Raw genomic sequence first — 14,011 nt, 5'->3', positions numbered from 1 at the left:
GAACGTTCACTGGGCTATATAAATATTTATCATTGTAAAATGAACCCCCTGATTCCATCTGTCTCACCGTCGGTAAACCAGAGAAGGGGTGGAATTACCTACGCCTTTGGGACATCGTGAAGATGTTGCTTTGAAATTGAGATAGTACAAGAGTATTAACCTCAAGAATATTGCTTGGTGCTGTATGAGAAAAACTCTAATATATGACTGTTTTAACAAATTTTAAATGAAGTATTTAAAGTGCAGTTGTTTGATACAGATGATGAAATTATAATTTAACTAAAATTAACTGAAACCTTTACTGTCAGACACAATAGAGGTGATTGTGTTATGATTTTTAATATACACTTTTCAATGATTCGTTTACCACTGCACCTGTGAAGGTCCGGGGTAGAATTGATCTTCAGTAACCCATGCTTGTCGTAAGAAGCGACTAACGGATCGGGTGGTCAGGCTCGCTGACATGGCTGACACGTCAGCATATCCCAGTTGCGTAGATTGATGCTCATGATGTTGATCACTGGATTGTCTGGTCCAGACTCGATTATTGACAGACCACCGCCATATACTGGAATATTGCTGAGAGCGGCGTAAAACTAAACTCACTCACTCACACTCGTTCACCACGAGTGAGCTGTTCAATAAGGGAATGCATGTACATTCCGTTATCTTTCAATTCTGTGTAATGTCCATACGTTTGACATTAAAATATCACTGTTTGTATTTACATATTTTGCTCATCTCACCTCTCATTGCTGATAAATCAACTGCATGTTTACACACGAGACTATATCATGAACATTTATGAACTTTGACTCCCTTCCTTCCTTCCATTCAAGAGCTCAATTAAGATTTCAAAAGGTGTTGAGAGGCCATTTCTAAATAAGAAGCGTCAGTGATGTTTGAGTGGTTCGTAAGGTTACGACCTGTCGTAACTCTATAGTTTATCATAGGCAAATGAATGTTGTAGCGCTAAGAACGCTTTGTGGATCGGGACCCTGTTCTTGAATTTGACTCGTAACATATGTTCCCTTTTTCCTGGTGAACAGTTGACGTGCCTTTGCATGTGTTGGTGACGAGAACTTCTAAACAGGAGGATGCGCTCCCATCTTCGCGAATACCTGGCATTATCAGTGTTTGTATGTTCATGATACAGTCGGAATCGTATGATCGACTCAGCATTTAGAGGAGTTTTCTTGAGGCTGTGGAAAACGGTTTTATCTCTGTTAGATAACGATGCATCAACTGGGGATTCAGTAAAGAAAGTAGGATGTTGTACAAATTAAGATGAGACATTTCATCCATAACTGCATTCGGATTCTGGATCAGATTGGAAAGAACAACAATTTTAATACAAAGAACATCCTACGATTAAAACAATATCATAATCATGTGTTTATCAAGTGCTATCACACAGCGTGGTGTCCGACCGCCACAAAAAAGTACTTTTCTTCACGTTTACCAAATCCGGTATAAATGTAATCTCGATTTTAAATCCAAAAGTGTTGAGAGACTTGACAAAGATTTAGCAAAGCTTCCCATTTTTTAAAACGTGCTTTCATTTGCTGCGCTTGTCATGACGATCGCCATTGTCATCATCTGTCTATTGGTAAAATACTGTGATATAGTGAGTGAGTAGTTTTACGCAGCTTTTAGCAATATTCCGGCAATGTCACGTCGGGGTACCCCAGAAATGAGCTTCACACATTGTACTCCAACCCACTTCCCCACCCCACCTGTGATACAGATGAAACAGAGAAGAACACGTAGAACGAAACGTTAGTTTCACGATATTGAATAAGGACATTGGATTTGTCTGGAAATTGTAGGAACGATATCAAATGATATTTTACATACGTCATGACTAATGTTTGACATCATGTTAAACTATTTACGTCAATGGTCTGACCGGAAAATGAGATCTTTTCTCGATATCGATACAGTAGTGAGACTCCCTACGCAACCTAAACAGGATATTTACAATTTTGAAAACGACAAGTTCACAGAAGACACCCTGAGAAATCTTTCCATTAAACTATGTCAGCAATGCCCTTCCGGGTTAGAATTGATCTTCAGTAAGCCATGCTTGTCGTAAGATGCGACTAACTGGGTCGGGTGGTCAGGCTCGCTGATTAGGTTGACACATGTCATTGTATCCCAATTGCGTTGATCGATGTTTATGCTGTTGATCATTGGATTGTCTGGTCCAGATCCCATTATTTTCAAACCGCCGCCATGTAACTGGGATATTGCTGAGTGCGGTGTAAAACTAAACTCACTCACTCACTTCAACACCTAGTTTCAGTTAAAACTAAATATCAGTGCTAAGGGGCATTCATACTTGTATGTTTGTTTGATGAGTAGAAACAAACAGAAAGAAGATGTATTTCACGAATCATTACGTTTCACAGCGGTATGAACGGATCTTCACAAGACGAGGCGAGGTGACGTGTTCTGTCTTACACCATGACGTTAAGGCTATTTATTATACAGTTGGCCGAAGAACATGTCCAACTGACGGCTGTTGAACCAAGTAGATACGGGTTAGTGCACATTAAAAGCTTGGGTCTTTCTTTGGTTACTGTATACAGTAGACTCTTTAAAGTCAGACATGTGTATGACCATGTGGTCCTTGAACTCAGTGGCAAGAAATGGGCAATATGGCAGATTCGAAAACAACATCTATGATTACGCAGCGAAAATAAGGTAGTTTCCAGCTACAGTAACACGAATTAGCACAATGCTATTTTCAGATACCCGATAAGATGTGTGAAACTTTAAACCAGATTAGGTAGCATTAATAACACGATCAAATAGGCATTACTTCCTCAATTTTAGTAATGAATGCAAACAGAGTTTACATAAAATATGAACGTATAGTTAATTCGGAAACGTAAGTTTGCTCTTGACACAGATCCGGATTCGTCATATGCCGATTTTGACAATTCCACTGTCCCACGATAAACACAATACTGTGTATCAGTAAACGATTAAACGTTAAACGTTAAAGTGGTCGTCCTGTCTTCTGAAAATAGAGACAGCTATATATATATATATATATTGATTATATATACTGTATTATATATATATATATATATATATATATATATATATATATATTCTATATAATATATAGATAGAATATATATATATACTACTTCAACTAAAGCGTCATATTTACGTGATATTAAAAAATGAAGATACTGACTTAAATGACGATTGGTTTGTTTGTTTGTTGTTTAAAGCAGCACACAGCAGTATTACATCTAGTCTGTAAATAACCGAGTCTGCAACAGACAATCCAGTGATCGACAGCATGAGCATCTAATTACGCAACTGGGATACGATGACGCGTGTCAACCAGCCTGATCACCCGATCCCGTTAGTCGCCTCTTACGACAAGCATGGGTTGCTGAAAAAACATTGTAAACCGGATCTTCACGGGTCCAAATGGCGTGAAACTAACGATGCGTTGTAACTGTCCTCTGACCCGATGTTTATGACTGTTATCAGTCAACAACGATGTGTCACTACACTACACCACACCACACCACACCACACCACACCACACCACACCACACCACACCACACCACACCACACCACACCACACCACACCACACCACACCACACCGCCTCCGTGGTGTAGTGGTTAGAGCGTCCGCCCGGAGAGCGGAAGTTCGCGGGTTCGATGCCCGACCGCGTCATACCAAAAGACGTTAAAATATGGTACTTGTTGGTCCCTGCCTGGCGTTCGGCATTAATGGGTACAACAAGGACTGGTCGGCTCGGAGTCAGTATAATGTGTCTGAGTGGGGTATTCATGCTTCACTGCGGCATGGTAGTGCGCTAGCACTATAAAACCAGCTTAAGTCTGTGCTAGTACAAGCAGCCGCACATACACATACACACGCATGCACATCGTCATATGAGCGAAATATTCTCAAGCACGACGTTAAACCCAATTTCACCTCACCTCACCTCAGCACACCACACTACTCCACACCACACCACTCCACACACCACATTACACTACTCCACACCACCTCACACCACACTACACAACACTCACACATCACCTCACACACACCACACTACTCCACACCACACTACACTACACCACACCACACCAGGCTACACCACACTACACCACACTACACTACACACACACCACACTACACTACACCACACTACACCACACTACAACACAACACACTACACACCACACTACACCACACCACACCACACCACACCACACCACACCACACTACACTACACTACACTACACTACACTACACTACACTACACTACACTACACTACACAACACTACACTACACCACACCACACCACACGTAATGACAGCAATCTGTATCAGATCAATCATCAGTATACATTTATGGTGTTTTGCTTTCTTTTCTTCAAAACAGTTGCTGCGGGCATTATGCCAAAATTCAAAAGACGGTTGGATTGGTTGGTTGGTGGTAACAAGCAAACGTTTAGTCATCGTTAACATATTTAACATAATATCGTATAAATCTCTAATTTATCAACTCAATCGAAGAAACCTTCCTGGAAACGTTGAACATGTTTAACGTTGGCCGGTCAAACATTGAGCTTTTGTCTCATCTCACACGTTTTATATACAACGAAAACACTCAAATTATCATTAAACAAATCAGAATGTTTTGATATTTTGCAACTACAATGCCGTTAGAAGCTGCTGGATGTTACATTCTGAAAAATCGTCGAAAGTACAAGTCATTTGATAATGACACTTTGTCTGCAGGTGAGCTAAAATGTTCTCAACTCCGCTCAGACCCTCGAGTCCATACAGGGAACAGGTCTAGTGAAACTGCATAATTATAACTACAAAATAATAAATTCAGCTCATTTGATAACTAAAACTAAAAAATGAACTAAAAACAAAGCATTTTTGCATTGTCTTTTAAAAATTCTGTCGAAAACATCTCTGCAAAAACTTGATGTGGCGCAGTCGAATTACACACCAAATCTGACCATGTGCTTGAAGACAGACTCCTTCAAAGGAAATAGCATAGTGCGGAGGATATCGATTTAATCCTTTTCCTGTTTCTATTTTTCTGCATTTTCTCTCCAAGGATTACTTTGAGACATCAGACGGTTTTCTGCAGGTGGGCACAATTTCTTGTTTCTCTTTGAAGTTTTGACATCAGCTTAACAGTATATCATTTCAAAAGTTAAAAGAAGAAGTTCGATTTTGCATGTTAAGGCAGAAGACTACTATGATAGTGACATTTAGTATCAATGCGATATATGACTTCGGACTGGAGTTTGACATACTGTGTTTCGATATTTCGTCATGATGACGTTTACGATCCACGCCGTCAAAGTGCGATTGGACGTACTTTTGACACCAGAGTCCCGTTTCACAAAGCGATCGTAGCGCTACGACTGTCTTAAGTATACGTTAAACAATATGAGTTACGACGGTCGTAACGCTACGACTGTCGAAAGAATATGTTAAACTATGAGTTATGGCGGTCGTTAAGTTAGGATCGCTTTGTGAAACGGGTCGCTGGGCCGTTCTGTTTGTAATATTGACACCGGGGCCGTTGTTCTGACTTCTGGTACAGCCATATTTAATGGAATACGTAAGTGCATTGACGTAGACCACTGTCATACCGACGTGATACGTCATGGTCGTTGTATCGAAGTAAACAATTCGCTTTGCCGTACTGATGGTAGATCAGCGCCGACGAGGTATTTTTTTTCTGACTGAATAGCTGTAATATAATCGTAATACATTATACTGCAAGGCTGCAGAATAGAGACTCACTTATGTCAACAGATGTATGGCTTTCGCGTTGTCACACTGACGTCAGCCGTCATAAAGGCACAACAGACCCGCCGTTACAATGTTGTTAAACAATAGTGTCGTCTTACTGACGTACGACGTTCACGCTCTTATACTGACGCTCTTATAACACCCGCCGTCAAACTGGGATTTTTACCTCTGCATAGTTAATGCTGATGTTAGACACCTGAGTAATTACATTGACAAAAGACGTCAACGCCGCCGCAATGACGGTATAGAAACGCTCACTGATAATGTCACATAAAACTACACCGGGCTATATTTAAGCAAGTATATATAAATGAATACCGCCATGGCCTCTTGAATCATGACAAGACGTCACAACACATGCTTATTTTGTATAATCACGGTCATATTCCAATCCTCATGCCGGGAATCTATGTCACATAGCTGTTAACAAGGATTCAGTGTGAAGAAAATCGACTGCAAACAAGTTATATGCGTTTGTCCATGTATCGTTCGAAATATTAATGTCTGTCCAGACATAAAGTGTGGTTCAGTGGCTAATCAGATTACTGAGTGAGTGAGTGAGTATGGTTTTTCGCCGTTTTTAGCAATATTCCAACAACATCACAGCGGTGGACACCCGAAATGGGCTTCACACATTGTATCTATTTGGGGAATTGAACCCGGGACTTTGGCGTGACGAGCAAACACTTTAACCACTAGACTACCCCACCGCCTCTCAGATTACTAATCAGCGACATGCTAACATAGAGTACTTTATGAATGAAGAGCGATCCGCGTAGTACATTAGCGTATTAGATGTATAGGGACTTAGATATTACAGGCATATGATGTGGCTGGATTTACAAGGGGCGGTGGGGTAGCCTAGTGGTTAAAGCGTTTGCTCGTCACGCTGAAGACCCGGGTTCGATTACCCACAATGGTACAATGTGTGAAGCCCATTTCTGGTGTTCCCCGACGTAATATTGCTGGAATATTGCTGCAAGCGGCGTTAAACCATACTCTGTAAGTAAGAAAGAAAAGTAGTATTGAACAGTGGTGGCATTGCTAAAAGCAGCGTAAAACTAAACTCACTTACTCTTTAACTTGTTTTGAGATATGATTCATATGATATGCATTATCCCATTATACTTTCACCAATCAAACCCCATTATCCTTCCACTAATCAATAAAAGTAGCTAACCCCGTTTTTTCAGTCAACAAAACCATGCCTCATGTTACTTCATAATGCACTTTAAGTAATGAAAGTATGGAAAGGGACGCCCGGCATCTGGGTCGAAGGCCATGCAGGATAAAGTCTGTCAAGATCACATCAGACTCCCAGGGATGAACATATTCTGGGATGCTTTAATTAAGCATGAAGGGCCCCTGTAGTTAAATCACGCAATCGATAAAGATTCATCTCTGTTTAATGATGTAACTCCACGAGACGCAATTCACACTTGATCTATGCAGGGGACCAGCTGAAATTTGTACCTTCCTTTCCAGTTTATACTTGGTAATGACCTTGGATGGCCAAGCCTGAGATCGATTTGGGGCTGATATGTTTACAGAATTTACAGATACATTAGAGTTAGGAGAAAAAGGCACTTACTGTAGTCTAGTTACAGAAGATGTGTGTATTTACTCTGGTGATTTCCTGCGGGATTGGGAGTGGCTGTTTGTCAAACGTAAAAGTGCCACTAGATGGGCGATATATTGGGACGTTGCCTCGTATGTATAATTAATTTTGTTATTCGAGAAACATATTTGTGAGTTCCGCGTATCGTTTTGCTAATGAAGTTAATTTGCTTCTTGTTTGGTCTGAAGTGATTGCACGTAGATATACAGAAATACACTGTATAGATAGAAAATGGAGTATAAATTAACAATTAAAAAGTATGGAAATAAACCACAGAAAGAATATTTTGATTAGATAACATTTTCGTTAACAGGTTGTTTTTTTGTAACCTGTGGGCATGATATGTCATGTTAAATAAAAACTTCAAAGAAATAAACTATCAAAGGAAGTATAATTTGATTAAAAAACATTTCCATTAATAGATTTTTGTAACCTGTTGGCATGGCACGTCACGTCAAATTATCATGACGAGCATTCCTTAGTTTACTCAGACCTCTCGTCAGCTTCTCCTTGATGTGTTTCCTCCTGTGCCGGAGTACTGCGAGTTCCGTTTCGATCTTGTAGATAGTCTTTAGCACCTGGAGTCGCACCTACAACACAGCAGCGTAAGAAATCACGACCTTAGCTTCATGTGGGCCAGCGGTTAATTAAAATTGCTTCAAATCGCAGTAAGCAATACCGCTGTTATGTTAAAATCGAATCAGGAGCAAACAAGCTGTCGTCGGAAAGCAAGATTTGTGTTTGTTTGTTGTTTAACGCCGCACTCAGCAATATTCAAGCTATATGGAGGCGGTCTGTAAATAATCAAGTCTGGACCAGATTATCCAGTGATCAACACCATGAGCATCATTCTACGCGATTTGGATACGATGTGTCAACCAAGTCAGCGAGCCCGACAACCTGATCCCGTTAGTCGCCTTTTACGACAAACATGGGTTGCTGGAGACCAATTCTAATCCGCATATTCACGGGTCCGAATGCATGAACTGATTCTTAATGGGCATTGTGGCCGGTGGTCTTTGTTATCTGCTTTCACGTTGTGGTGATTGTGATAATAACCCTTCAATTTGTGGGCTAAATTTCATTTTCTATGAGATTGAAATTGCAAGGATTCGCTACGTTAAAACACCCTGTTTGTCAAAATTAGGTGACACGAATTTCAATAATTGCACAGCATCATACTGAAGAAGCCTTGAAATTTCACAGCCAAATGGGTCCTTAGTAACTATTTGAAACAGTCTATCGTAAGTGGAAAACAACCAAGCTTTCATTTCTGAGGACTGTCATGAAACCTTTGCAAACATAAGTCACCGTTGATCTGGCATGAAACCTTTGCAAACATAAGCCACCGTTGATCTGGCACTTATGGTCTAGAAGAACACTTGTCTGACGATGCTGTACTGCATATGTCATCGATCGAGAGATAAAATGTAATAATGTAATAAAACATGCTTACAGGTGTATTACGAAACACTGCATACGACCTTAAAACGTATTTGCTGCAATATATATAACATATATACATGCATTTGTGCATGATTTGTTGAAATAGTTCATAATCTAGCTATTTGAAAAGAAATATATCTTATGTCATATTCCTCAATAAATTTGGACAATTACCCAAGAACGTCATGTTGGAATCTTATCCCACACTCAGCGGCAGTGTCAATGAAAAACTGTTCAAGTGATATAGGACGGTTTAACCAACTCAGTCGAAGAAACAAATCTAATTTACAAATGTCAGTTTCTGTCTCCAGTTCACTTTGTTTAATCTGCTACCTGTTCCTTTCTCCTGTTTTCTCTGACTCTGGTTGTCTGAGCAATGTTCTTCTCTGGTGATGAAGGGATGAAGTCATACGCATCCCTCATCCTCCCTGGAGGCCAGTCAGCATCTCTATAGACGTAATCATCCTGATTTACCAAAACAATCTGATCCGTTTCCCTGTGTGACTTCTTTAAATCGTTTTTCTTTGGTGAATGTCCTGATTTTGTACAATGTGTGTACGTCTTGAAATACTTGTCAAGGACAGTCTTGGTTCTGACTGTGTCCTTGGTAACATGTTTTGGTCTCTTAGCTGTGACGTCTTTGGAAGCCAAAGCCGCCTGTTTTCTTTTCTTCATAGCTGCTTGTGGTAAAGAGTTCCTGACACTGTGTAATTTCTCTCTATATCCTGGCTTGTTATTTCCTCCGATAGCATCGACAGCTGCGGAGCTGTTTGAAAACCCTTTCCCTGCATCATGACAACAATGAGCCTTTTGGCTTATATTATCCATGCAAGTTATTGCCACATCGACTCCTGAATGCGTATCGGTTTCCCCAGACAGAACCGTTTCGGCAAGACTCCCAATCCCTCCTCCATCAGGAGATGAAGTCACCCGAGACACATTTCCTTTACTCTGTTCCATGCTTTGTCGATACGTAATAGGTTTGGGGATCGTTTGTTTCTTTATCAGATGACCATTATCAAGCTTTATGCTAAAACCTGCCTTGCTGCCACGTCTTCCCGACGATTTTTTTCTGATAGCCTGCAGGTCGTCGACGGTGATGCCGGGAGTGGACACCTGTGAACACGTCATTGTGAAGCTGGGGTCGTAGCTTGAATGGGGTCCGGACAATGAGACCATGTTGCTGGTGGCGATATCGAGGTAGATGTGGGCGCTCTGTATGGCGTCTTAAACTGAGAAGACTGAGGGGTCTTCGGAAGCATATTTCTGTAATATAAGAATGAGTGAGTGAGTGAGTGAGTTTAGTTTTACGCCGCACTCAGCAATATTCCAGCTATATGGCGGCGGTCTGTAAATAATCGAGTCTGGACCAGACAATCCAGGGATCAACAGCATGAACATCGATCTACGCAATTGGCTCGAATATAAGAAGGCATAATAATTTATTGAATTAAATTTTAACAAATAGACGCCAAAGATAACTAAAAATGGTAGTGATAAAGATTAAATACTCGGTTAATAAATTGAGTCGTCTTACTAAGGAATTTAAAACTAAATTCATGACACATACAATCAAACTTTAAGCTACGGTGATATGCTATCTGACCCAGAGTGACCAGACATTCTTGGGTCAAAGTACGTATTTGCCGTCAGTATTGCTGCTCAAACTCGATACTCGATACTCGAACAAAGCCAGGCAATCTACAATATCAGCAAATATTGTTGGCAAGGTCGAATTTCTAACCAGGACTACAGCTAGTAATGTTCCCACCTAATAAACAGAGAAAACAAAGTAACCGTGGTGTGAAAAATGATGCTAACATGTATATATAAGGGACTGTCGAAACAAATACCTGCGCCGATGAAAAATCCAGAAGGCAACAGACATGTGATCTTAACCGGAATTAATATATGTATATTATTATCTTTATGAAATTTAACCTTGACGTCAACGCGTTGACTCCCTTGATCGATGTGTATCGCTTGGTATGTACTCACTCACTGACAAATTCAAGCGACGTAGCCTTAGAGAATCTAGGATTCGAAAGCTTGGTCATAGAACTCTGGCGCGCCTTAGAGGCAAACGAGAATTTAGAGAAGACATTATAAGAAAAGGAGCCAAGCGAACAAGGATAACTCCATCATCATCCCTCCCCGTTATTCCCCAAATGGAACCAAGGAGCCTACTCGTGATGTCTTCCGATTCATGCTGTGGCATAAATTGTTTGAAACAGTCGTTAATAAAAGCTCGTTACCTGAAACAGATTACATGATGTGATTTTAACAAACTTACATCTTAACCTTCTCTTTTTCTTTTGTTTGAAATAGCTCAATCAGTTCCCGCGTCTTTGTTTGCTTTCAGAGCCTCTTAATGCCGCAGTGTATACGTTCAAAGAAAGGAAAGGTTTACTTGTTCTCAATGTATTTCTCAGTCACCGTCTGACGTCAATGCTGACCTACACTGCTCTAGGTTACGTTGACATGACCTTCACCTTTTGGACTTGGTACGTGTTTCAACCGGTATCAATTACATTCTGTACACGCATGAGTGTTTCAAAATATTGCAGTTCTCATCTTCCAACTGCATATCAATGGAAGTCACATTTGTGCCATAGACATTATTTTCATCCAAGGGCTAATGCTGAATGGGTTAAATTCGTTGAAACAGAATAAGAACAAAATTAATTCGCTGTGTGATTTACCTGTTTACGTGTATCATTAAAAACAAGTATGTAAGTCAATACCAGCTTAGGGCAGTGCGCGGCTGCCTGACTTCAAGATGTGGTTCTACAAGATCAATATGGCAGAGTCCTTGTCAAATACCCTAACAAAGGTTAATGACGGGGCATGCGTGTAACATTTCACTGAAATCACCATGTCTTGTCAACGTTTACACCCAAAACCTCAACCTTCACAGACGTCCGTCTCCTACACCTGTTAAACTGACAAGCCATTGTCGTAGGGAATATAGCCAGGCGACACAACCAGATTTGGTTCGCCCATAGCCTGCCACTGCTACTGTGCACGTATTGTCTCTGTGGGAGTTAATGTCATAACATCAACCTGCCACGAATATGTATGAGATGGACTGTGTTGTTCTGCAAACAACGAGTGTTTGAAGAGCACAGTGGTTATATTGTGAATATTTTTAATTATACTGTTAATATTTTATGATACTCATATTCAACTCGATGCTTATATTTCAATTAGTTTAAAGGGAATACAGTTATATCTAAATACAGAAAACTACGTTGTGTAACGAACTACGGTTATAACGAACTCAAGTTGGTGGTCCCTTTGAGTTCGTTTTAACCGTCGTTTACTGTAAATGGAAAGATATTCATCGGATTCAAATTTTTAAAGAAAAGCACCGCGTAGGTTTCAGGGAATGCTGTGGTTACTTTGGTACAATCGTACAAATACATCGTTTAAAAACAGTGACTGGTCCGATAATGCCTGGATGTACATGTATATTCTGTCATCAAACGATAAGAAATAGCGAGTGGAGTTGAGCACAGGAACGTTACGAAGGTTACGAAGGTTACGGAGATATTTTCGTTCGTTTGGAAACGCATCACTGAAGAGTCAATAAACCTGATACTGCTTCATCAAATGTCCATCACATTTAAGGTGCCTGCTGTCAATTGACCATTAAAGGAACACGGAACAGCATGTGAGCTTTGCGAGTAGCGTTACTTGGAGCTACTTAATGCTGTTCCTGGCCACACGGAGTATTTGGAGCATGTTTGGAATACACCTGCATTAAAGCAAAGGTCGGAATGATAATCTCAAATGATAGTACATGTATATATCTTTGAGCGAGTGAGTGAGTGAGTGAGTGCCAGTTATATAATAGCGTGGAATACCGTACATTAAAAGCATGGAAAGTTACTCAGATCTAAGACGCTTCCACTTTTGTGATACCCACGATCGCGGGTATGACATCTACACATCTAATCGGCGCCAACTGGGAGTCGAACCCAGAATACCTTTATGTGTGGCTTGCCAAAGGGACGAAACTCTGCACAGATAGCTGATGTGCCCGTTCCACCCATTTTAAGTGAAATAGCATTCCGTTTTAGCTATGAAACACACGACTTCACACAATATATAATCGTCATCCTTGTTTACATACACAAGCACGTCATAACCAACATAGAAGGTTAAAATATCACCAAACAAACAATCTCACATAAAAAGAGGCGTGAAACTGTTTGTTGTGGACTGGTATTTGCACACCGGATTCCGTAACTAGGCCATTTACGTGCATAGTGACTGGAGGTCAGATGCTGCTGCTGTTATCGTGTATTGCTGCGCCACCCAGCCAATGAAAGACACCAGCTTGTCTGGTAGAGATATCAGGAACCAGACCAATGTATTGAGTATCGCCGTGCTGCTAATTACCCGGAATGGTGAATATGTGCTTGGTAAGGGACCAGCTAGATCATTAAATAATGCAATTTGTTCCAGAATGTACGAAAAAGAATATTTCAGTGCAAACCCGAAGTGATTACACTAAATGAAAATGAATGAATGAATGAATGAATGGATGAATGAATGAATGAATGAATGAATGAATGAATGGATGAATGAATGAATGAATGAATGAATGAATGAATGAATGAATGAATGAATGAATGCTGGACATATTGGGTGACCTGTAAAATTATATCGAGTTAACGTCTTCGGTTACTTTCTATTCATTGAAAATTGTATTTGTTTGCTTGTTGTGTAACACCACACTCAACACTATTCCAACTAAAGGACGGTCTGTAAATAATTCAGCCTGGAACAGACAATCCAGTGCTTCACATCATGCTCGTCGATTTAAGGGTACGACGGCATGCGTCAACCAGCAAGAATGATCACCCGATCCTGTTAGTCGCCTCTAACGGCAAGCATGGGTTGCTGAAGACCAGTTCTAACCCGGATCTTCACGGAGTCACAGAAAAGAATCACACATCAAGATGCAACTGACATAAACATGTTTGCCAGACCCACCCCAAGATATATAAAGTAGTATGAAGTTAGTTCAGCAAAGCATCTACAAATGTAACCAGCCTATCAGTTTTGCGGTCATGGCCATGCCCTGTTTGTATTTATTTTTCAGTTTGAAAACATGTT

At 40.4% G+C, this 14,011-nt stretch overlaps 1 protein-coding gene across 1 annotated transcript; it reads right to left on the bottom strand.

The window, feature by feature from the left end:
* Positions 1–2,990: 2,990 nt before the first annotated feature.
* On the bottom strand, positions 2,991–10,150 carry LOC124279482. Its single transcript, XM_046715303.1, has 3 exons — positions 9,221–10,150; positions 7,935–8,031; positions 2,991–3,025 (listed from the first exon to the last, which is right to left on the bottom strand). The coding sequence occupies exons 1-3, from the start codon at positions 10,064–10,066 to the stop codon at positions 2,991–2,993; spliced, it is 978 nt and encodes a 325-aa protein (XP_046571259.1). The 5' UTR covers positions 10,067–10,150.
* Positions 10,151–14,011: the final 3,861 nt, after the last annotated feature.

The sequence above is a fragment of the Haliotis rubra genome, unplaced genomic scaffold, assembly GCF_003918875.1.
Source record: "Haliotis rubra isolate DU_JTF1 unplaced genomic scaffold, ASM391887v1 Scf250, whole genome shotgun sequence".
Taxonomy (NCBI): Eukaryota; Metazoa; Mollusca; class Gastropoda; order Lepetellida; family Haliotidae; genus Haliotis; species Haliotis rubra.
The sequence above is the reverse complement of the archived record's forward strand: the minus strand, read 5'-3'. Positions and strand labels throughout refer to the sequence as shown.

What these genes read in the sequence shown, in the direction of transcription:
- LOC124279482 (XM_046715303.1), bottom strand. Translation starts at nt 10,066, where the DNA reads ATGGTCTCATTGTCCGGACCCCATTCAAGCTACGACCCCAGCTTCACA. An exon ending in AAAACAGGAGAAAGGAACAG is followed by an intron (nt 8,032 to 9,220) that starts GTAGCAGATTAA and finishes GCTGTGTTGTAG; the next exon opens with GTGCGACTCCAGGTGCTAAA. An exon ending in CAAGGAGAAGCTGACGAGAG is followed by an intron (nt 3,026 to 7,934) that starts GTCTGAGTAAAC and finishes CTCTATTTTCAG; the next exon opens with AAGACAGGACGACCACTTTA.